This window comes from Phacochoerus africanus, chromosome 6 (genome assembly GCF_016906955.1).
Source record: "Phacochoerus africanus isolate WHEZ1 chromosome 6, ROS_Pafr_v1, whole genome shotgun sequence".
NCBI lineage: Eukaryota > Metazoa > Chordata > Mammalia > Artiodactyla > Suidae > Phacochoerus > Phacochoerus africanus.
In genome coordinates, this window is record NC_062549.1 from 118,445,281 (window position 1) to 118,471,447 (window position 26,167).

The following is a 26,167-nucleotide window of genomic DNA, read 5'->3' on the forward strand; positions in this document are numbered from 1 at the left end:
TATTTGTCAAAATTTCTGAAATTAAAAAATGACAATGTATAAATTTTTAGCCTATAAACAATTGTCATTGCTGTGTCATCCTCATCAATTCAGGAGAACGTGTATTACCACTGTGTAGTAAGGAATTTTGCCTTACCCAATGTTCGGGCCTACATCCTCAGGAGGTCCCGGTGATAGGAATGTCTTTACTATTCACGTTGGGCCCCTCAAATCACACCTGATAGTTTATGCTAACAGGATGACCTAAAATGAGCCCGTGGAGCCTGGTGTCAGCTAGTGGTCCAGGGCGGGTCAGGGCTGGAAAATAAGTCCAGTCATTCGGGCAAAGAATCAATCCATCAGGCCAAGTAACAAAGCTTCAGTAAAAATCTGATTACCAAAGTGTGAACGAACTTTTGTGGTTGGCCACAGTCTATGACACACATCTACAGATATTATACTAATCACAGATGGTGGCCAAAGTAGACAGCATTGTCCAAGACTCCACGTGCAGTGAACAGTTGTAAAGAAAACCTGGAGTTTGGACCCCTCCTAGACTTTAGGTATCTCTTCCTTTGGCTGGTTCTAATTTCTGTGTAATAAATGTTATAGTGAGTATAAGAGCTTTCAGTGAGTTCTCTCTAGTGAATTATTGAAACCAAAGGTGAATTCGAGAAACCTTTAAATTTATCATCACCAAGATACTCTCTACAAGAGTAGAATTTCAAATCTTTGAGATTTGAAGGCAATTTATTTCCTCTGATATTTTCTTTTCTGGAATGTATATTTAATCAATCCTGCTTTGAAAAAAAAATCTCTTCTTAAGAAGAATAGGAAAGATAATTATGATTACTAATTGCTGGTCACCATCTGACTCTGTTAAATGGCAGCAATAGCTATAAGATATAGATTATGTGGTGTATTTGCACAGCACAGGGTTCAAGATTGGGATATACTTTCAAGAAAACCAGTATTCCAATACAAAAAAAAAAAATATTTAAAGCTTTTCCGTTAGTGCTGCTCATAAGAAGATCCAAAGAAGAGTATATATTTTAAAAACGCTGATGTTCTTATTTTATAATCTTTTTAAAACAGCATTTTGTACAAGGTTACTTCAGTAACAAAGGTGCGAAGAGAATCCTTTATAATGTTTATCATTTGATCTCTATACATTGAATTGATAGTCACAATGGAAGCAATATATTCAAATTATAAAGAAAATGTATACCAATAATTGTAATTACTTAACTTTGAGGCTAGCAAAGCTATAATTTATTTAAAGTGGAAAAAAAATTTAGGCTGTTATCGTCATACAGATAGAGAAATTCTAACTAGCTTAAATAAAATCCCATCTTTCATGCTAGAGCGTAGGCTAGAAAAAAGGAAAGAAGATCATATACATGATAAAGGTAACTAGAGAGGTAGGAAAAGGCTCAGTGAGTCATTTTTGATATAGAGAAAAGAATAATTCATGGTTAAGTCAAACACAGATGAATAGGGAAATAAGGAAATACAGGGAAAAAATTTACAGTTATGAAATAATCTATTTTCATAAATCTACTGAATAGATAATACCTGGATACCAAAAAGTGACAATGAGAAATTTATCAATTAAAAGGGCATTTAACAAAAGACCAATTTATACATTCCTTTGAATTATGTCCATAAAAATTTTAAATATACAAATCACAGCCCCGAACCCCAAAGAATCTTCCTAAGCAAATGAAATACACAGACATGTAGACAAATTCAGAATCCAAGTCGTTAAAAAAATAGTTAAAACATCATAGTAAATTATGTAAGAAATAAAAAAGCAAAATGACTAATATATACAATTGTTAAAGTTTCAAATTTCAACAACAGAGCAATGGTGTCATAATTTATTTAAATAGCTTCTGTTCACTAATACTTGTATAATATACTTATTTTAAAATTGTTAGTGGATTTAAATAACAAGTGTTGAAACAACAAAAAAATTGAATTATAGTTATTCTCAAAATATCCTAATTTAACCTATGTGTCTAAAGTTATGAATTACAGTACTATTCTCCAGAAAGTCAGGTATTTGGTAAAGCAAGGCACACAGGACCAGATTTTGATAAAGGTGCTTTTCCTTTGGTCCTATAATTACTTTAAATATGCTACATATCTGGGAGATTATTAAGATGACTTTCAATATAGCATAAATAATTTGATAAACTTTTTCTTATATAGAGCATACATTCACATGTAATTAAATATTTACAACAATGAAAGTGTAAATAAAATGAGTGATGCTAAACTCTTTTTAAAAATAAAATGAAACTCTGGTGAATGACTATACAATGACATTTTATAAGTCTAATCATTTGATATGTAAGAAAAGTATATCCATTCTTAATAGTCTGTATTACATTAACTCTACTGAGCCCAAAGTCGATTTTAAGGAGATTGTCTCCTTAAAATCTAGTTTAAATATCAAACCACTTTTCCTTCTATGAAACTGTGACATTCAATATAAACTGATGTAAACATTTAAGTTCTGCACTTCTACACTACATTTTCCACTGAGAAAGTAATCTACAACTTCTCTAAAAATTACTTATTAAGGAATTGATAACACTATTGTGTTGAAAAATATCTACATGTTGCATTTCAAACTTTTCTTCCAAAATACCATATTCTTAATTTTTATAGAACTATTAATTGGCTCTCTTCTCCCATGAGTTAGTACCTTTTTATAATGAACAAAGTAGTGGAGAGATAACATATAAACTTTAAGAATTTAAATAATCAAGGAAGCATCATTACAAAAGACTGATACAATAAGGTTTCTGTGGGTCATAAAAACACAACATAACACAGAAGAAAATGGCATTATCTGTACATACAACATGACCAAGAATACAGGTCTGCCTTCTCAAATATGTTAACTTCTTTATGAATTAAAAATTATAAACTACACAAAGCTTCAATAACCTTCCAGAAGGCATAATATAAATTATGCCTGTCTAATTTTGCTTTGAAAATATACCTTAGACTATTTTGCCCATTCTCAGAATTCTTGATTACATTTTATAAACTTTCGTGGGAATGTTGAAAATTGTGTTATTTTGGACACCTGAAAATATATTACTACTATAACTAACATGTCTGATGTTTAATAATTTACTTGTATCTTTTTTTTTGAAGTCTTAAAACAGAGAAAGAGTAAATCTGAATTAACAATCAATTATGAATGCACACCGAATTAATACATAAGTACCCAACCAGTACTTCAGTGTGAGCTGAAACTGAATCTTTTGTATTTAGTCTTAAATTCTGTGCATATGGAGTTCCCGACATGGCGCAGTGGAAACGAATCCGACTAGGAACCATGAGGTTGTGGGCTCGATCCCTGGCCTCATTCAGTGGGTTAAGGATCCAGCGTTGCCGTGAGCTGTTGTGTAGGTTGCAGATGCAGCTTGGATCTGGTGTTGCTGTGGCTGTGGTGTAGGCCAGCAGCGACAGCTCCCATTAGATCCCTAGCCTGGGAACCTCCATATACCGAGGGTGCGGCCCTAAAAAGACCAAATATATATACATACATATACATATATAAGATTCTGTGCATATATGCAGGATTTAGATTTCCCTTAGCAGTAAATAATAAGATGTAAGTCTGAACATCATTATAGTCTAAAACACCATCCTCAAAATATGGTGAAGTTATTAAATAAATACTTTAAAAGATGGTCACTGAAAATCATAAGCCAGGGTTCCAGAAAGTTTACTCGGTGCTATTTTGGAATCACCAGCAAATTAATTTAAAATATTTTGTAATTTTAAACATTTTTTAAAACTCTGGATGGACAGATTAGGCCTGAGTCCTGCAGAGGCTAGGTTTGCATTAGCAAAGTGACACAGCCAGTCCTAACTAGCCAAGAGTCCCCAACAGTTTTTAACATAGTACTGTTGGGCCAAATTTTATTTAAGAAAATCCATTAGAATTCTATAAAAATATTTTGTATAGTTTTTATACTATCAGGACGGGAGACTTTTAAAAATAGATAATATATGAATGAAAACAATAAAATTGTTCCTATACACAGTAGGTAATTCTGTCTCTAGTTAATAATTAAATTAAACCCATATTCCAATTGTAGAAAAGTATTTTGTGCCCACCAATTCATTTGATCACATCTGTTTTATATTCTCTCCCTGAACCAACTTATTAAATAACTCACATAATTTGTAATTTCAACTCCAGTGCTAATCAAATGGCAAAGAAACCCATTTAAGACACTAGCTTAAAGCAAAGCTGTGGCTCTTTCAGCTTTTGCAGGGCCACTGAAAGGGAATGCAAAATGTGGCCGCCTCTCTCGGTCATGTGATCAGAGTACTCCTAGGAACACGGGGTTTATGAGAGGCCTAGAAAGTTCTTCTGAGCAGCCTTCAAGTTATAGTTATAGCGCCATTTAAAATAATGTAATATCATGGCAATCTGGAATGTGTTCAAGAAAAATCATTTTGGTCTCAATTTATTGACATATGTACTACTATTTTTTTGGTTGTTGTTTTGTCAACAGTTGCAGATTAAAGGAAGTTTTTACAGATCAGTGAGTAAAATATTCACCTAAAAACGCTCTAGTTGTTTACAGTATATGCTTTGATAGTTCAAAATTCTCCAAATGGAGACATTAGACAATAATTATTAAATTATTAAATGAGTATTTAATCCCTTTAAATTACACTTTTAAACTTTAATGGAAGTTAACACACATAAAATTTAATTTAGAGTAATATTAAGGATTTATCTGATTTACAGAAAAGAAATACAATTAAGACTTTAAAGACAAAACTCCATTAGTGTGAAAGTGACTGGCTACTATCTAGCACAGGAGTAACTAAATTGCTTTTAGCATTTTAAAGCACTAAAAGATCTTAAAATGTAGATGGTGAAAAACATGTGTATATTTCTTTGCTTTTGAACATGAAGTTTATTCTCTGACAGATCAGACCCAGAATGCTACTTTATCAATTTTTATGCATTTGAACTTTGCAACATATAGCAATCCTTTGTTAAGTAATCTTCTGTATAAATATAAAAATCTCAGATACATGAAAATGTTTTCCAAATCATACTTCTACTTCTTCACAGCTTTATAGGTAATTATAATTATACTTTTCAAACTCTGAATATTCCATGTTATTTGATCTATCTGTACAGAAAGAGTAAGGTAAAAACATTTAACAAGATTAAATATTTCTAATTTGCAAAATTGATGTCTGACACTTGTGTGCTCTTGCAAAGAGTGCATAGGATATTTTTCTGCAGCAATCAAGAAGGTAAAATCTTTTTAAACTCAGATTTCAAGTTTCTTCCAATTCGAATCCCTGGAAATACTTTCAAGTTTTGATTTCTAGATGCAACAGACATTTTGTTTCATTACATATATTTTATCTTTAAACTTTTATATTTTCAAGCCATTTGAACAATATAATCAGATTCAGCATGATGACTTCCTCTTAGAATCCTCTGTGCAGGATTAATGTTGAGATTCCCAGTGCACCATTGTGAAAAACCAGATAAAGAAAGTATTACCACTATGCTTTAGTGGGATTTCCTGCAGGTTTGGGATCATAACCATATAGGAAAGTAGCTGTTATTACAAGGATGGCTCCAAGAAAAAAGACACTAAATAGGTGAAGAAAAAAATGAAAAAGAGAAAATCAGATTAAAAACAAAACAAGTTACATTTCTCTACTATAAAAACAAACATAATTTGGGACAAATGTTCCAGTAACGTAGCTAACAAAAACTGAATACTTACTTCATTCTAGGTATTCAGCTAAGTGCTTTACATGCATTATCTCAGTTCTCACAACAGCCATATATGAAGAAGGGCTGGTACTGTCCTTATTTGTTTATATAAGAGGAAACTCAGGTTTAGAGAATTTAATTAATTTGCTTAAAGTCCCACAGCTTTAAGTGGAAAATAGGATTTAAACTAAATGGGAGTTCCCGCTGTGGCTCAGCAGTACAAATCCGACTAGCATCCATGAAGACGTGGTATCAATCCTTTGAATCCTTGGCCTTATTCAGTGCATTAAAGGAACTAGCGTTGCTGTGAGCTGTGGTGTAGGTCCCAGTCACGTCTCATATCTGGAGTTGCTGTGGCTGTTGTGTAGGCCAGCAGCTCCAGGTCCAATTCAACCGCTAGCCTAGGAACCTCTATATGCTTCGGGTGTAGTCCTAAAAAGACAAATAAGTAAATAAATAAATACATAAATAAATAAACTCGAGTATGTCTGACTCTAGGGCCAAGCCTGCCCTTTCAGCCACTGCGCTACAACCACAGTCTCCCAAAGCAAAAATGTTTAAAGTGTTGTATTTCACTGTAATAGGCCTTTTGCCTACAATATATTGAATAATGAAAGATCTCAATTTATTACAAAATTTGAAAATATAGAGGGAAAATCTCATTCCTTTTCAAACCAAAGTAAAGTTCAGGTTAAAATCCAATGTAGTAATAAGCAAAACTCAGGAGTGATTTTTATAGGCTGCTTTATGAAAGGAAATTAAATTAAATGCAGGAAGACTTTAGTTTCTTCTTTATTTCATCTATCCATATATCTAATATACCTTACTATAAACTGGAAATGAATTTAAACTGGTACTGGAACTTAAAAGTGAATGTAAACTAGAATATCCGTCTTAACTTTTTTTTTTTTTGTCTTTGCTATTTCTTGGGCCGCTCCCGCGGCATATGGAGGTTCCCAGGCTAGGGGTCAAATCGGAGCCGTAGCCACCGGCCTACGCCAGAGCCACAGCAACGTGGGATCCCAGCCTCGTCTGCAACCTACACCACAGCTCACGGCAACGCCGGATCGTTAACCCACTGAGCAAGGGCAGGCACCGAACCCGCAACCTCATGGTTCCTAGTCGGATTCGTTAACCACTGCGCCATGACGGGAACTCCCGTCTTAACTTTTAACATGATAGTCTTCAAAGTGTGATTATTGGGACATGAATTAGCCTTGTTTTTATTTTATTTATTTTTTCTTTTTAAGGCTGCACCTGTGGCACATGGAAGTTCCCAGGCCAGGGGTTGAAACAGAGCAGTAGCTGCCGGCTTATGCCACAGCAACACTGGATCCTAAGCTACAGCTGCAACCTATGTCGAAGCTTGCGGCAATGCTGGATCCTTAACCCACTGAGCAAGGCCAGGGATCGAACCCACAACCTCATGGTTCTTAGTCAGATTTGTTCCCGCAGCACCACGGCAGGAACTCTGTTTTCTTGCTTTTAAGTCATTTCAATTTCAGAAACATGGGTTTACACGTGCAGGTGTATATCTTACTGAAAAAATACTTTTTTGTCCCTTTGCTAGTTTACATGTTCATTTACTTGTTTTATTCCCTGCATGATTTGAAGATTTAAAGTTAACACCTTGGTTGTTGTTGTTTTTTTTTTTTTAAGTATGCCTTTTTAAGTTACCTTAAAAAATCTACAAGTTCCAGGAGTTCCCGTAGTGGACATCGTGGCTCAGTGGTTAACGAACCTGACTAGTATCCATGAGGATGTGGGTTCGATCCCTGGCCTGGCCTTGCTCAGTGGGTTAAGGATCTGGCTTTGGGGTGAGCTATGATGTAGGCCACAGACGCAACTCGGATCTGGCATTGCTGTGGCTATTGTGTAGTGGCAGCTACAGCCGAGATTTCACCCCCAGCCTGGCAACCTCTATATGCTGTGGGTGCGGCCCTAAAAAGACAAAAGGCCAAAAAAAAAAAAAAAAAACCTACAAGTTCTAGAGTTCTCCTGTGGTGCAGAAGGTCAAGGATCCAGCCTTGTCACTGCAGAGGCTCTGGCTGCTGCTGTGGCACAGGTTTGATCCTTGGCCCAGGAACTTCCTTCCACATGTCACAGGGATTAACAAAAACATCTGCAAGTTCCAGATATTCTCAAATAATTTTAAAGCACATAATTTCCCCATTTAATGGATAGGGAATCATTAAATAAGCATCATTAAGACAAAGGTGCTAATTATCAGGGTAGTCTTACTAGCTAAGTAATTCATTCTCCTACCAACCAAAAACATTTAAATTAATGCCTCAGAAAAATTAATTGCACGTCCAGACCTAAATATGTAAACCTAATGTCCAGACCTAAAATATGTAAATATGACCATAAATCAATATGCATGTCCAGACCTATTGTCCAAGTTTCTAGAGAAGAACTAAACCACACATGTTCAATACAGAAATATAATAAGCATATTATATTTTTCTACTACTAAATTCCATTCATAATCCTATCTCACAAACTCTAACACATGAATTTTACTAACTGTATTAAAATTTTAAGGCCTGAACATTCATTCAACAAACATACTGAGTACCCATTATGTAGAAGGCTTCAGCCTTCCTTACTTATTATCAGATGGTGATAAGTCTTCAGAAGACAGGTGGAAAGAATGTTGGAAGAAGGGGGCGCATTTTTATTTAGAGAGATCGCTTGATAAAGGGATATTTGAGCCAAGATTTGAGGATGTGAGGGAGTATGCCACGTGATTATCTGATAAGTATTCTAAGAAGAATAAATGGCAATTGACACCCAAAGCAGAGGTTACAAAAGCAAAAAAAGAAGAAAAAAGGGGGGGGCGGGTACAAGAGGAAAGTAATATGAGGATAGAAAGGTAGCTGAGCGCTAAATCCAAATCAAATAGGCCAATGATGATGACAACTTTTGAGTGACATGGGAAGCAATTAGAAGGTTTCTGAGAAGGTATGATCTGGTTTACACTGAAAATCATTCCAGTTAATGAATGGAGAAAACTGGGGGACACATGTGAAGACAAGAAGCAGGGAGGCAAGTCAGAAGACTATTTCCTTAATCTAGATGACAAATAAGGGTGGTTTGGACCATGGGGTAGCAACAGAGGTTGTGAGAAATGGCCAGATTCTAGAGATATTAAAAAGGAAGAGTTGACAGGATTTGTTCTGGATTAGAATGTCATATGAGAGAAAAGACATGCTGATGACCTTACTTCGCTTGCAAAATAAAAAATCCCCCCCCAAAAAAAAGAATGGGGAGTTCCCCTCGTGGCTCAGTGGTTAATGAACCCAACTAGCATCCATGTGGACTCAGGTTTGATCCCTGGCCTCACTCAGTGGGTTAAGGGCCTGGTGTTGCCATGAGCTGTGGTGAAGGTCGCAGACGAGGCTCAGAGGCTCAGATCCCATGTTGCTGTGGCGGCTACAGCTTGGATTCCACCCCTAGTCTGGGAACCTCCATATGCCATGGGAGCGGCCCTAGAAAAGGCGAAAAGACAAAAAAAAAAAAAAATTCCATACATTTTAACTTCCTCTCATAAATCTATCTATATCCATATCTACAGACTCTGCCTTCTCTTAGGTTACTCTGCATAAACTTTTCCTATCTAAGTCAAAAAGGACTTTGGCTTAAGCAACTAGAACAATGAAGGTACTACCATTTACCAAATTGGGAACCCTGACAGAGATGGGGAAAGAGTTATCTAGTAGACATTCCAAGTGCAAATATCAAATAGGCAATTCAATATACAAGCCTAGAATGCAAATTTTAATTTGGGAGTTATTAGCATATGGATGGTATTTAAAGCCAGGAGAATAGAGATCACTGAGGGAGTGAGTGCAAATAAAAGAAGTCCAAGGACAGATGAAGAGAGGAGTACAAAATTCAGAGGATGAAAAGATGTGGAGGGGAGTGAAGTTAGAGGAAACCAAGAATGGTATCATGGACTCCATTATAATATAGTCTCACTGCTCTGGGATTACAATAACTGTAAAACAAACAAAAACCCATTACACTTCATTACACACACAAAAAAAAATCTCATTACATTTTACTCTTCCTAACTCTGTCTCCTCCTTTGGCATCCATGACACTATGTGGTCTTGGGTCTCCTGCCTCACCCATCACTCCTTTTACAATTCTTTTCCAGACCACTCTTCTTCCTGCCACCATCTAACAGAATTTTCTCATGAGCCACATTCTTTGTATAAACAAATTATCCTCTTCAGAATGTCATCCACTCTCCTGGCTTTAGCTATATAAATTCATTTTAAAATGTCATTATATGATTTGTTTTATGACTATATATGACTTATTAACTTTTAAAAATACAACTTTTAACTTTGGGGATAAAACCCCACTCAGATCCATTGGTAAAATTCTGGCCAGCCAAACTGTATTCAAAAAATTCTGGTGTTAGATTTTTTTTTTTGTCTTTTTGTCTTTTGTTGTTGTTGTTGCTATTTCTTGGGCCGCTCCTGCGGCATATGGAGGTTCCCAGGCTAGGGGTCGAATCGGAGCTGTAGCCACTGGCCTACACCAGAGCCACAGCAACGCGGGATCTGAGCCACATCTGCAACCTACACCACAGCTCATGGCAACGCCGGATCGTTAACCCACTGAGCAAGGGCAGGGACCGAACCCACAACCTCATGGCTCCTAGTCGGATTCGTTAACCACTGCGCCACGACGGGAACTCCGGTGTTAGATTTTCTTTTATGCATTTAGTTTGAAACACTTTTAAAAAGACAGCTAAATGAATCTTATATTTCCATGATTCTTCAAAAGTTGTAATAGAACAAAATTTTTCAGGTCAGATCTTATGAAGAATTCTTATTTTTCTGTATACTTTTGGAAATTTAAAGAAATAGAAAAGATCATACTACCTGGTTGGTACAAAATCTTGTAGCCAAAAATAAGATATCAGTGTTGATAATATTATGGACAAAGAGGTTGCAAATCCTTTTAGAATGTTATCCGCATATTTAATAACAGCAGCTATTACAAGGCCTCCCAATGCCTGCAGAAGTTTTAAAAAAGAAACATACGTAAAACTGCTTTTCAAAACAATCTCAATGAAGCTTTAGGCTTTTATCCTATAAATCTAATCCCATTAAAGTAAGATTTTTTATTAAACATCTCTTATAACCAACAGACTTCTAGATTTTGTTCAATAGACCCCTTATTTCAATAAGAATCTGATAAAGTAATAACTGGCAAAATGTGCAGTTTGTTATAATGAGTTTGACCACATCATGAATAAAACAGCTATCCTCATCCAATTCAGTAATTAAACATCACTTGTTCAGACAAATGTGGGAAGATCGGACACTCTGATTAATAAAATACTTTTACTTTTGAGTAAAAATAAAGTATAACTTGAAAGTTGTTTTACTAGCCCTCTAACAGCCTAACTTGGCTTTCTTCCTCTGGTTTCCTCTCATTCTAATCTACTGTTCACTGCTGTCAGATTACTCTTCCTAAAGCACTTTAGTCATTCCCTTTAAGACTATAGGAAGAACTTTCTACCAAATCCTTCTCAAATTCCAAATTGTGGCTACTTAAAAAAAAAAAAAAAAATGAGGTTTAACCATATCTCAGGCTGCAGGCATGGCCAGAAAAGACGTTAAATGCTTTACCTGAAGAACAACTACTATCCAGGTCAGGCGGTTATATCCCTGAAAAAATCCATTCTTTGATACTAGTTCTCCATCATAAATATATACACCCATTAATCCAAATATACTCCCAAAGAAACCTAAAAATAAAAAAGTAAAGTCTATGTCATACATCATTTGGTTTGTCTGCAGAGATAGTTTTTCACTGACATTCTAAAAAATTTTAAACACTTTTCCTTTTTGATAAAATCTGACTGACTTAAAAATTTTTTTACCTGTATATTTATATAAACATAGCCAAAGTATATTTTTATAAAGCCAAAAAATTTTAATTTACAAATCAATAGGCATTGATTTATTGTGTAACTAATTATACAAAGGACTTGAGCATCCACAGGGGTCCTGGAACCAATCCCCACCTTTACCAAAGGATGATGGTACTCCTAGCAAACTTAAGTAACAAGATTCCTGTTTCTCCACTCTGTTGCTGTCTATCATCAATTAGCGAGATAGTTAGAGGTTTGAAAAATTAAAATATTGCTTTAATTTTTTTAAACCTCAAATCATCTGTAACTTAATTATGACTCAAAACTTTGAGTCATTACCATTATCATTAGATTGCGTTATGAGGTTAAATCACAGAAAAAGAAATTCATGAAATATCACAGAATCATGAAGTCCGACCTTTCACTTTTATCTCATAATTCGAGAAAATTTTGAGCAACTCACACAAACCCGAATATTTTTTTCTTTCTTTTTTGACATTTGCATATTTATGTAAATAGCTGACATTAGTGCTTAATATATGAAAGTACTTTATTCTGAACACTCTACAACATATGAAGAACAATACTTAAGTGCGTTTTATAGAAAGGAAAGTGAAGCAGAGGAAAGTTAAGAAATGCCACACAGATCATAAGTGATAAAATCAGGATGTGAGTGATCAGACTATAAACCAAGATTCTTCTCCTGTTTTGTTATTTATTTATTTATTAAAAAAATTTATTTTTTGTCTTTTTTTTTTTGCTATTTCTTGGGCCGCTCTCGTGGCATGTGGAGGTTCCCAGGCTAGGGGTCGAATCGGAGCTGTAGCCACAGGCCTACGCCAGAGCCACAGCAACGTGGGATCCGAGCCGCGTCTGCAACCTACACCCCAGCTCACGGCAACGCCGGATCGTTAACCCACTGAGCAAGGCCAGGGACCGAACCCGCCACTTCATGGTTCCTAGTCGGATTCGTTAACCACTGCGCCACGACGGGAACTCCCTGTTTATTTTTTAAATTAAAAAAATTATTATAGTTGATTTACAATGTTGTGCCAAAAAACCAAGATTCCTAACCACTATGCTATTGATATATTCTTTCTGAAATGGTGAATCCTTTTCAAGTCTGAACTTGCCTTCTAGGCAAACTGAACAAAGACAAGCTAACTTAATTTTGTCTTTAAAAGTATTTACCTCGAAGGTTCTTAAACAATATATACATATTTCTACAAATTTTGCAGAGAAACAAATAAATGCTATGTGACAAAATGAAGGTTTGGTATGTTTGTTATCATATTAAAGGAAAACAGTTGAAAGGATGGACTTCAAATTTGGAAGTTTTGTTTGAGATGGTTTGACTTAAATACAGGCTATTAGGATTATAGACAATTCATTACATAGGGCCTTTATAGGGCCTATTATGACTGTTATCGTGAGATAAGTTATACCTATTAAGTTGATGTGAAGAAAAAAAACATGCTTTCACAGAAAAAAATAATGGTTTCAAAGATGGGCTTTTGAGTCACAAGGACAGAGGCTTAAAATAGAATGTACCGATTTGCAATTGAGCTACTTCTCACATATGGCATCTTCCAAATGAATATATGAGAATACTAAATTCTGAAATCTTTGTATGAGGAGTCAAATATCATAATACTGTATATAAATAGTTTAAATATCTGTTCAAAGGCAATCTTTCAATAGGTAAGAATTTTCTTTTAAACTGCTTACCTTCAGTTAGAAAATGTTGTAGAATTTAAAAGCTAAAATACAACATTTTGAAATGAAAAAAAAAAAGCGGCAAAAATTTCTTCATTTCAAACTTACTCCATTTAAGTATCTTTTTTTTTTTCTTTCGCTTTTTAGGGCCCCACCTGCAGCATACGGAGGTTCCCAAGCTAGGGGTCGAATCGGAGATGTAGCTGCTGACTTACACCACAGCCACAGCAACGCCAGATCCAGGCCACATCTGTGACCCACACCACAGCTCATGGCAATGCCAGACCCTTAACCCACTAAACAAGGCCACAGATTGAACCTGTGTCCTCATGGATGCTAGTCAGATTCGTTAACCACTGAGTCATGACAGGAACTCCTAAGTATCTTTCTTTTTTTTCCAGCTTTATTGTGACATAATTGATAAATAAAATGTAAGATATTTAAACTGTACACTGTGGTGATCTGATATACAACGTGGTGACTACAGTTGATGACACTGTATCATGTTATTGAAATTTGCTATCTTCATCTCTTTTTCCAGGAGGAAAATACATAAGTTACCTGCAACATCTTTAGGAGGCGGGGTACATAGCAACCAAAGATACAGGCTCCGAAAGGTGAGGACAGAAACAGGATACATACACTTTGACGGTCACACACCTAAAATTCCATATTCTTGAATAATGAATAATAATAATAATGAATGTCTTTTATTCGTTTAAAATACAGTTTTTCAGGGAGTTCCCATGGTGGCACAGTAGAAACGAATCCAACTACTCTCCCCAAGGATGCAGGTTCAATCTCAGTGAGTCCAGGATCTGGCATCGGCGTGAGCTGTGGTGTAGGTCGCAGACATGGCTAGGATCCCACATTGCCGTGGCTGTGGCGTAGGCCAGCAGCTATAGCTCCAATTTGACCCCTAGCCTGGGAATTTCCATATGCTACAGGTGCAGCCATGAAAAGACAAAAAATAATAATAATAATAATAATAATAATAATAATAAAATAAAATATAGTTTTTCTAAAGGCAAAAACCTTGCCATATATTTAGAACAGCAGATTTCATTAAATGCTTATTTAATTAAAGATACATAGAAATCTTTGAACATAACAATACAATCACTTTAAAAAATGCCATTAGAAAACTTTTAAAACTTACCAAGTTGAATATTTCTTATCCATACTGATTGTTTGGTTTCTTTTAAGATTTTCTCAAAGTAAACCCCAGCAAAGCCACTTGAAAAACACGCTGTGAGAACTGCCATGAGGCCTACAAATTGTGAGCCAGCTGAAAGTTCCTTCTCGAGCTCTTGAGAATCTGAAGGCCACTGAGGAAAGAGAAAAAAACAAAATTGAAGTTTAATTCCTATAACATTTTACAAAATGCATATTTCAGAGCCCACTTGAAGACTTTAAGGTAAAAATGCAACCATTACCATTCTTGGGGAGTGCAGAGGAGAGCATTTGAAAGAAAACCTTATAATCATTTTTTTCCCCATAGTGTATTACCATTACTTGACAACTTCAAAAAAAAAAAAATACTCTCAAACAGAGAACAAATAAATGTACAGATGCACAAAATAACCTCTGTAAGAACTTTAGTTGTAGAAATTCAGAGCGTGAAGTGCTGGATCAGCAAAAATGGGTCTGGAGTTCTTGGTACATTATGGAAGGTCCTTATCATGCTAACCATTCTGAGCTTATCCTGTAGAGCAGTGTCCCTCAGACCTCACTTATCTATCATCTTGACGGTTTTGGTCAAATCTATGTTCTACCCAAACTATTAGTTACTTGATATTTTAATTTAAAATACTTTTTTTAAAAACTGACTTTAGCTTACCTTAAGCTATACCTATAAAAATGTCACTTATAGTTTTGAAATGCCCATTTGAATAAATATTAGAAATATGTATTCAAAATATACATACCACGCACTGAGGAATGTGATGCCCTCCCCCCTTTTTAAAGCTTTTTAGGGCCACACCCATGGCATATGTAAGTTCCTAGGCTAGGAGTCAAATCGGAGCTGCAGCTGCCGGCCTACACCACAGCCACAGCAATGCTGGATCCAAGCCACGTCTGTGACCTACACCACAGTTCACCACAACACTGGATCCCCCACCCACTGAGCGAGGCCAGGGATCGAACCCACATCCTCATGGATACTAGTCGGATTTGTTTCAGCTGCGCCACAACAGGGACTCCCAGGGGCACCTTTGGATGGTTGGAAATTGACATGGTTGGATTTGTTTTTAGATGGATTATTGCGGTGACTGAGTGGAGGCTGAATTTTGGATGGGTAAGACTGAAACAAAAAAAATCAACTAGAAGGCAAAAGATTACTTGAGACACAAAGACGGCATGTAATGGGAAAGTGAAATGGGAAAGTGTTAGGAGAGACAAATAAGAACGGAAGTATTAGAAAGCAGAATCAGGAAGGTCTTAGTGATTGGGTACAGGTTGAAGGAAGAGTCTAGGACAACTCTCAGGCTGAGTAAATAATGACTGGAAAAAACAGGTTTTGTGGGGAAAAGGTAAAGTTTAGTTTTGGATATGCTGAGCTTATAAGGCCCATCGAACAACTAAACACAGATGTCCAACGAACTTTTAGACATAAAAATCTGAAACTAGAGGCAATAACCAGAGTTGATTACAAAGACCAAGAAGCTATCAGCATATGTGTTAATAAAATCTTCCAGAAAGAATGAAATCTCCAAAAATAAGGATAATATTTAAGAGAAATAACAAGCCTATCAACAACCTCAATATCTAATGGCATGTGAAGGAAGGGGAACCTGCGAAGGAAACCAATAAAGCATCATTAGAAAGATGTGTGAAAGGCCAGGAAAGAACAGTATCAGGGAAGCTGATAGACAAAAGGAAGGGAATGGTTAATCTCAAATGTCTAGACATCCAGTAAAAATTTGCTTTGTTTTACATATAGTGTTTCATTTTCCTAACTAGGCTGTTTATTTCTTTATGTCAGGTAATTTATTTCTTTGTGTCATTTACAGTCCCAAAGAAGCATCTTACTCAAAGGAAGCCCTCAAAAGATGAAAGTGGTAAGAATAAGCATTTAATGGCTTCAACATATTAACAGAACTGGAGTTCCCTTCGTGGCACAGTGGTTAACGAATCCGACTAGGAACCATGAGGTTGAGGGTTTGATCCCCGCGCTTGCTCAGTGGGTTAAGGATCCAGCGTTGCCGTGAGCTGTGGTGTAGGTCGCAGATGCGGCTCGGATACTGCGTTGCTGTGGCTCTGGCATAGGCCGGTGTGGCTGCAGCTCTGATTGGACCCCTAGCCTGGGACCTCCAAATGCCACGGGAGCGGCCCAAGGAAAGGCAAAAAAAAAAAAAAAAGACAAATTAACAGAACCATACTCTCCAAAACAAGGTTTTGAAATTGTGATAAAAATGAAAGGTATGGAGTTCCCATTGCTGAGCAGCGGAAGCGAATCTGACTAATATCCATAAGGATGCGGGTTTGATCACTATCCTCGCTCAGTGGGCTGGAGATCCGGCATTGCGGTGTCTTGTGGTTTAGGTTGAAGATGCAGACTTGGATCCCGTGTGGCTGAGGCTGTGGCATAGGGCTGGCAGCTGCAGGTCTGAATTGACCCCTAGCCTGGGAATTTCCATAAGCCTTGGGTGCAGCCCTAAAAATAAATAAATAAATAAAATGAAATGTATATTTATCTTGAACAGTTACCTGTACAAAAGCAACTCCTGTCATCAAGATTACTAGGGAGAGCCATTGGTACAGACCTAATTTTTTACCAAGCATCGACACAGAAAATAACGCTGTCGTAAGAATTTTCAACTGATATGTGACCTGAAAAAGAAAATAGCTAATATTATTGTTTGTTTGTTTGTTTGTTTCTTAGAAGGAGTACTAGAAATGTATTTTAAGTACCTGATAAGTAGCTGCATCTAAATTTGACAGTGCCACATAGAGTAAATTATTCTGAAGAGTATAGATCCCTGATGGAATAGCAAGTTTAAGTGTTTCCATAGGTTTATTAAGAATCTCATCATGTAGTATTCGATTCAGTGCTCTTAGACTACATTCTAGAAAAAACATGAAATGTGCAAAATCAATAATTAAGTAACTCTGAATAAGTTAAATACAGTCTCTGTCAAGGCCTCAGTTTTCTCACCTGCAAAAACTGGAAATTTGGCAACACGTTAAGATACTTTTAGGTCCAAAGTTTACAGACATACCTCAGAGATACTGCAGGTTCAGGTCCAGATCATCGCCGTAAAGTGAAATGTCACCATAAAGTGGGTTATAAGAATTTTTTTTTAACCAGTACATATAAAAGTTATGTTTACAGTATACTAGAATCTGTTAAACTATGCAACAGGATTATGTTTTAAAAAAAAATACAGGAGTTCCCGTCGTGGCGCAGTGGTTAACGAATCCGACTAGGAACCAAGAGGTTGCGGGTTCGGTCTTTGCCCTTGTTCAGTGGGTTAACTGTCCGGCGTTGCTGTGAGCTGTGGTGTAGGTTGCAGACACGGCTCGGATCCCACGTTGCTGTGGCTCTGGCATAGGCCGGTGGCTACAGCTCCAATTCGACCCCTAGCCTGGGAACCTCCATATGCAGCGGGAGCGGCCCAAGAAATAGCAAAAAGACAAAAATAAATAAATAAATAAAAATAACTTAAAAAAAATACAATGTCCATACCTTAATTAAAAAAATACTATATTGCTAAAAAATTCTCACCATCATCTGACAACACAGGGTTGCCACAAATCTTCAACTTGTAATAAACACAGTATCAGCAGTAAAATGAGGTATACCTATAACTTTAACGATGATAATATTTTGAACGTTAACTATTATAAGGTAGTATATTAAAAAGAGTATTATCTTTCTATTCTTTCATTGGAAAATAAATCAAGTTGATATGTACACGTTATGTATCTATGATAACCAAAACCTCAAAGTGTTCGTCAACCAAGTATTCTTTGTCATAACATTATAATATATATTTTATAACACATTTTCTCATCAGCCATCCATGATAATTAATAATTAGGAAGACTTTAATCATAAGAAGAAAGTAAATCAGTTAAGGAGAGGGTTTGGCTCAAACAACAGAAAACTCAAGAGTTCCTGTTGTGGCTCAGCAGTAATGAACCTGACTAGTATCCATGAGGATGCAGGTTCAATTCCTGCCCCTGATCAGTGGGTTTAGGATCCAGCTTTGCCATCAGCTGTGGTGTAGGTCACAGATGTGGCTGGGGTCTGGCCTTTGTATGGCTATGGTATAAGCTTGCAGCTGTACCTGTGATTCAACTCCTAGCCTCGAAACATCCATATGCTGCGGGTGTGGCGAGAGAGAGAGAGAGAGAGAGAGAGAAGAAGGAAGGGAGGAAGGGAGAGAGGAAGGAAGGAAGGAATGGAGAAGGAAACTCATTCAACCAACACTGACTCAAACTCACAGGGATCTGTCACATGTATCATGAGTCCAGGTCCAAAGCTGTTATAGCAGCTCAGTGAGGACATCAGAGACCAAAGCTATGGCTCCCCCTCTCTCTATTGGCTTTTTATTTTCATACTTTTCTTCTATTGTCTACCTGATTACGGCAACAAGGTTACCAAATGACTAATGCACCTCTAATTCGTTTTTCCTGCAGCAGGAAAGAAGAGGAGGAACAGTGGTCTAACAGGCATCATTTTCCCTCTTACTGACCAGCACTGCGTGTTGCATATTTATCCCCTGCTGCAAGGGAGCTTAAAAATCAAGTCTTTTCTTTTACATTCTCCTCATCAAAGAGAAAGGAGTTAAAAGTGAGCTAGCCAATACATCGTATCAATCACAAAAAAAGTCGGAAGAACTTTAAGGGATACATTTACCCCAAAGAAAGGAAAAGATCTAAGAAAACCTATACTTTATAGATGATTTTTTTCTCCCAACATAAAACTGAAAATTTTGATTATGAAAGCTGTTTTTAAATTAAAAAGAAATTTAAGGAATGCTACCTGATATTCACTTTCCTGGCCCTGAAATAGTAAAAAAAAAATTATGTAAGTAAAATAGAAATTGCCAAAAGATTTTTTTCTTAGTTTTAGCAGAAGAAAATCTAAAATATTACCTCATTTTTAAAATTAAATTTTAAATAATTAATGCTATCATATATTTTTCTCATTATCAGTATGAAGGTAGTGAAATTGAGTCCTAGGGTTTAATTTGATTTCTCTGATTGCTAGAGAGGTTGAGCATCTTTTTATACATTATTGGCCATTCAGATTTTCTCTTCTGTGAGTTACCTAATTCTATATCATTATTATTAATGATTACACATGATGTAAATATCTTCTCAGTCTGGTTTTTTGTTTGTTTGTTTGTTTGTTTTGGCCCCACCCATGGCATGCAGAAATTCCCAGGCAAGGGATCAAACCTGTGTCCCACCAGTGACCCGAACCACAACAGTGGCAACACCAGATCCTTAATCCACTGAGCCACCAGGGAACTCTCTCTTCTCTCAGTCTGTAGCATGGCTTCTCATTTGGTTTAACATGTTAAAAAAAATGAAAAAAGTCTTTTTCACTTTAATGTACCCTCAAATTATCTATTTTTCCCTTTATAGTTTGCAGTTTTTATACCTTGTTTGAAATAATTCATGGTACCAAGGACATAAAATTTTGCCTTTTAAATGTCAATCCTTAACCCTTCTGGAATTTATTTTTATATATGGTATGTCTATTGGTGCATTGGTTCACTGAAAAGTGGGCTTTATGTCATCTCTCCACAATGCCAACTGCTCATGTCAAAGATATCTTTGGCTCCACAGTGCTAGATGAGTGGATACTTCCATTCATCTACACCTTAGCAGCAAAAACACTGCTTTCTCAGTTTCCTATTACATTTTCATGGCTCTTTTTCTGTACTGCTGATGACCCCTCAGTCTCTTTATGTTGATTCCTCCTTCTCAATCTGGCCTCTAAGTATTAGGAATTTTATAGCTTAGTCTTCAGTCTTCTTCTCTTCTCAGTATATACTAGTACATACTACATTATTCATCCAACATTTGAAGTAATATATAAGTTAACGAATCCTGCTTCATAGCCATGTATTCTACTATTTGACATCTCAATCTGAAGACCTTACAGACATCTCAAATTTAACATGGCCCAAAGAGAAGTCTTAATTTCCCCTCAAATCTACGTTTCATATATCATTTATTGAACACTCATTCACTGAGTAATTTAATCTAAAAACCAAGGAACTATTTCTCAAACTGGGTTCTTCCTTTTCCTTGACCTTCACACACCTAACCTACTAGCAAGTGATGACACTTGTAGCTCAAAAAGGTATCTCATAAATATCCTCTCTTCTTTAACAACATAATCTAAGCCATCGCCGTCTTCTTGCCTGGACCATCTCAAGAGCCTCCATGGGATTTCCTGCACTTATTCTTGCTCCTCCCCCTCTGTCAATATAGCTGCCACATTGGTCTTTTTGTTTGCAAAACAGACCACATTTTGGAGTTCCGGTCGTAGCTCAGCAGTAACAATCCTCACTAGTATCCATGAGGACGCAGGTTTGATCCCTGGCCTCGCTCAGCAGGTTAAGGATCCAGCCTTGCCATGAGCTGTGGTGTTGCTGAGGCTGTGGCTAGGTCAGCAGCCACAGCTCTGACAGGACCCCTACCTAGCCTGGGAACCTCCATATGCCATGGGTGCAGCCCTAAAAAGAAAAAAAGAAAAATCATATTTTAAATATTTCAGTTATTTCCCTTTGCTTTTACAGTGAAATTCATAGCCTATTCTTGTAAAATACCCTGTAGAATACCTTCTAAATACCAATTCAATCTCTCTTTGTTCCGTTCTCCTCCCACATCAATATGCTCCAACCACACTGGCCAACATGGTAGTTTCAAAAGTATACTAAATTTACAAACAACCCAATTAAAGTAGATATTTCTCTAAATATCTACAAATGGCCAATAAGCATATGAAAAGATGCTCAACATTATTCGTTATCAGGGAAATGCAAATCAAAACAACAATGGGATATCACTTCACACCTACTAGAATGGCTGTAATTTTTTAAAAATGGAAAATAATAAGTGTTAATGAGGATGTTGAGAAACTGGAACTCTTGTACATTGCTGGTGGGAATGTAAAGTGGTGTAGTTGCTATGGAAAAGTTTCACTTCCAAATGTTCTTCAAAACGTTCAACACAGAATTACCGTAAGACCTAGCCATTCCACCCTGAAATATATATTCAAAAGAAATGAAAGCAGGGACTTGAACAGAGACTCATATGTCCACTGCAGTATAATTCACTGTTATCATAGCACTATTCACAATGGCCAAAGGGTAGAACAACTCAGGTGTCCACCAATGCAAGAATCAGTAAAATGCTACATAGCTCTTTCTTGATTTACATGGGGTTACATTCCAATAAACCTGTCATAGGTTAAAAACTTCGTAAGTCAAATGTATTTAATGCACCTAAGCTACCAAACATCACAGGTTAGCCAAGCCTACCTTAAACGTGCTCAGAACACTTACATTATTCTACTGTTGGTAAAATCATCTAGTACAAAGACTTTTTTTATAATAAAGTGTTGACTATCTCATGTAATGTGTTGAATATTGTACTGAAAGTAAAAAGCAGAGTGGTCGTATGGGTACAAATGGTTGTAAGCGTATTGGTTGTTTATCCTCGCGGTGACATGGCTGACTGGGAGCTGCCATTTGCCATGGCTGCCCAGCACACTGAGAGTACATCACCAGCCTGGAAAAGATCAAAATGCAAAATTCGAAATACGGTTTCTCCTGAATGCATATCACTTTAACACCATCGTAAAGTCAAAAAAATCATTGAATTGAATCCTATCATAAGTTGGGGACAACCTGTGTGCATATATACACACATATACATATAATGGAATATTATTTAGCTATCGAAAAAATTCTAATACTGGTACAATACAAATAAACTTTGAAAGCATTATACTGAAATAACCAAACATAAAAAGACAAATTTTGTATGATTCTACTTGGATGAAATATCTAGACTAGGTCAATTTATAGACACAGAAAGATCAGAGGTTTCCAGGTACTTAGGGTAAAGGAGAAAGGGGAGTTATTGCTTAATGGTTAATTTCTGTTTGAGGTGATGAAAAGTTTTAGAAAAAAGAGTGCTGATGGTTGCACAACTCTGTTAATGTAATTAATACCACTTAACTGTATACTTAGAAATGGTTAAAGTTGCAAATTTTATGATATATCTGTACACAGATATATCAAACTACATAAAACTAAAACTTCAAAGAATTAATAATGTAATATACAAAAAAATCCCCATTGAATTGTACATTTTAAAATAAGTAAATTGTACAGCACCTGAATTATATTTTGATAAATCTTTAAAAAAAAAAAAAAAATCAGGAGTTCCCATTGTGACAGAGCAGAAACAAATCCGACTAGTAACCATGAGGTTTCGGGTTCGATCCCTGGCCTCACTCAGTGTTGCCGTGAGCTGTGGTATAAGTTGCAGACGCAGCTCAGATCCTGCATTGCTGTGGCTGTGGCTGTGGCGTAGGCCGGCAGCTGTAGCTCTGATTAGACCCCTAGCCTGGGAACCTCCATATGCCATGGGTGTGGCCGTAAAGAGCAAAAAAAAAAAAAAAAAATCAAATTAGTCACTGCTGGACTGATCATGCAGCAAATAAATAAAAAGTCTTGACTTTAGTAAAAAATTATGACTCCTTTAAATTACTCTTATTCTCAAATTATTATAAATGCAAGAAACTATGCTTCATCTTTAAGGCATTAACCAGGAGACATGAATGAAGATATAGATTAGAATAAAATATAGTTATTATTAGACTAAAACTATCTAATAAAGTAAAAATTGAAATTTTCTTAGATAATGCAAGTGTTCAAATATATAGTTATCAATATTTATTTATATATATGTTTATATAAAATGTGTGAATAATTCCAAAACAATTAGGTAAATTGAAATGACTTAAAAACAAAAAACCAGAGTTCCTCTCATGGTGCTGCGAGAACGAATCCGACCAAGAACCATTAGGTTGTGGTTTTGATCCCTGGACTTGCTCAGTGGGTTAAGGATCCAGCATTGCTGTGAGCTGTGGTGTAGGTGGTGTGGTGTAGGTTGCAGAAGAAACGGCTCAGATCTGGTGTTGGCTGTGGCTGTGGCGAAGGCCGGCAGCAACAGCTCTGATTAAATCAGACCCCCAGCCTGCGAACCTCCATATGGTGCTGGTGTGGCCCTAAAAAGACAAAAGACCAAACAAAACAAAACAAAACAAAACACCTAGATACCTACTGCTGTCTTTGTAGACTAATAAAATGCAGGCTATTATTTTCAAAAGTTCAGCAACAACCACAGCTGTGGAAGACAGATAACGAGGTCCTTCCTCTTTTAAAGTTCTAGAATAACGCATCGTTAGAACCAAACTGGTAGTCTGAAAGACCAAAATTCCCAGGGAAAGGTATTTTAGGTTGGCTGACATTGTTTTATCTTCATTTGCCTGCAAAACAAATAAACACAGGGTAAATAAACAAAGTTAGAAAACACAGAAATTGAAAGATATTAAAAACCATTAACAGTTGTCTTGCTCCAAACAAGTCAGAGTAAGTTCATTCCATCCTTTTCTTCTGGCTAATTACAATCATAGTCTTGCACCAAAGACAAAGCAACTATAAGAAGACTCTGAGGAGCTCCTACTGTGGCTCAGTGGTAAGGAACTCAACTAATATCCATGAGGATGTGGATTTGATCCCTGGCCTTGCTCAGCAGGTTAAAGACTGGGTGTTGCCCGGAGCATGTGGTGTAGGTCAGTAACTGCAGCTTAGATTTGTCCCCTAGCCTAGGAACTTTCATATGCCATGGGTGAGGCCTTAAAAAGCAGGGGAAAAAAAAAAAAAAAAAAGACGCAGGTAAAAAAAATAAAACAAAACTGGCTAGAGACTGCAGATCTTTTTTTTTTTTTTTTCTTTTTCTCTTTGGGTTGTTTTGTTGAATCATGAACTATTTGATTGGAGGTTCCCAGGCTAGGGGTCAAATCAGAGCTGCAGCTGCTGGCCTATGCCACTGCCACAGCAATGCCAGGTCTGAGCCATGTCTGTGAACTACACCACACCTTGAGGCAATGCTGGATCCTTAACCCACTGAGTGAGGCCAGGGATTGAACCTGCATCCTCACTGATACTAGTCAGGTTCATTACTGCTAAATTTCAGATCTTGTGTGATGACCCAGCAATGAATTCCCTGGAGATATTTTTGCCACTCATGTATCTGACTCTGAGTGCTATAGCAGTTTACAGCCTGGAACCATCACCAAGTGTAGATCAACAACAAAAAAGCCCTAAGAAAAAAGGGACTGGAAGACAGAGGCCTGCAGGATGGAATCCTCCCATCTGAGGGCTATGCAATCTGTGGGGCAGACTCTTGCTGACCATCCTCATAATGACATCTGCATAATGACAACAGAGGTGGTAGCCCTCCCATCCTCCATCAGGGGTTTCGGCCACAAAGACCACAGGGGCAGAGCTCTGCCAAGCATTCCTGCGCCATATAAGGTGAATGTCAGCAAACGTGCATCACCATTCCTCCCTCCTCAATGGCTGTCTACTGATACAGAAATTCTAGTAGGAACCAAGGTCTCATAACACTCAAAATGTCCAGGATACAATCTAAAATGAGTATACTCATCATACCAAAAGACAGGAAAAATATCAACTAAGATGAGTAAGGACAATCAACAGACAAAAACACACAACTGACTGAGATGTTGAAATTATCAGACAATTTTAAAGTTGAAAAAATAGTACAGGGAGTTCCCGTCGTGGCGCAGTGGTTAACGAATCCGACTAGGAACCATGAGGTTGCGGGTTCAGTCCCTGCCCTTGCTCAGTGGGTTAACGATCCGGCGTTGCCGTGAGCTGTGGTGTAGGTTGCAGACGCGGCTCGGATCCCGCGTTGCTGTGGCTCTGGCATAGGCCGGGGGCTACAGCTCCGATTCGACCCCTAGCCTGGGAACCTCCATATGCCGCGAGAGCGGCCCAAAGAAATAGCAAAAAAAAAAAAAAAAAAAAAAAGACGAAAAATAGTACAGGAGTTCCCATGTACCTTTCACCAAGCTTCCCTCAATGACAAAAGCAGTAAGGTTCTTATATTTTTCTTAAAATAATTTGATATTAACTCAGACTCACTTTAAATATGAAGATAAAAATATGTTAAAGAGTAAAAGGATGGGAAAAGACAGGCCATGAGAAAAAGTAACTGTGAGAAAGTTGGAGGGGTTAGATTATTACCAGGCAAAATAGATTACATAAAAATTATTTCTAGAATTAAAGGATACTTCATAATGATAAAATCATACATCAGGACGATACATCTATTATAATGTGTATGTGCCTAATAACATAGCTTCAAAATAGGTACAGCAAAAACTAATAGAACTAAAAGGAAAAATAGTTAAATCCATAGTCAGAATGTAAGATTTTATACTTAGGAATAAATGTGACTTGGGAAGTGGAAGACTTATATGCTGAGAACTATAAAATATTAATAAAGGAATTAAAGAGATTCAAAGAAAGGGAAAGATATCCCATGCTTTCGGATTGGAAGAATTATTTTGTTAAATGGCCACACTACCAAAAGCAATCTACAGATTTAATGCAATCCCTATCAATTACCCATAGCATTTTTCACAGAACTAGAACAAATAATCCTAAAATTTATATGGAACCATAAAAGACTCAGAATTGCCAAAGAAATCCTGAAGTAAAAGAATA

The 26,167-nt window shown here is 36.7% G+C and overlaps 1 protein-coding gene and 1 long non-coding RNA gene across 6 annotated transcripts in view; one reads left to right on the plus strand and one right to left on the minus strand.

Annotated features, from left to right (window-relative positions):
• Window positions 1-4,553: 4,553 nt before the first annotated feature.
• SLC35A3 (solute carrier family 35 member A3) overlaps window positions 4,554-26,167 on the minus strand; it is a 46,573-nt gene continuing 24,959 nt past the window's right edge. For 4 of the 5 annotated variants that reach the window (XM_047785213.1, XM_047785209.1, XM_047785212.1 and 1 more), the window contains exons 2-8: window positions 23,694-23,898; window positions 17,289-17,443; window positions 17,085-17,207; window positions 14,533-14,701; window positions 11,413-11,531; window positions 10,660-10,793; window positions 4,554-5,635 (exon numbers count right to left, since the gene is read on the minus strand). In XM_047785213.1, the coding sequence (XP_047641169.1) occupies window positions 5,545-5,635; window positions 10,660-10,793; window positions 11,413-11,531; window positions 14,533-14,701; window positions 17,085-17,207; window positions 17,289-17,443; window positions 23,694-23,880 (978 nt within the window). In that variant the 5' untranslated portion in view covers window positions 23,881-23,898 and the 3' untranslated portion in view covers window positions 4,554-5,544. Of the gene's footprint in view, window positions 5,636-10,659; window positions 10,794-11,412; window positions 11,532-14,102; window positions 14,315-14,532; window positions 14,702-17,084; window positions 17,208-17,288; window positions 17,444-23,693; window positions 23,899-26,167 lie in introns of those variants that run through there. The other variant, XM_047785214.1, reaches the window with a different exon arrangement.
• LOC125129943 (uncharacterized) lies at window positions 13,918-19,289 on the plus strand. The gene is made up of 3 exons (XR_007135606.1): window positions 13,918-13,990; window positions 16,388-16,435; window positions 19,020-19,289. It is a non-coding gene; the product is annotated as an uncharacterized LOC125129943 (long non-coding RNA).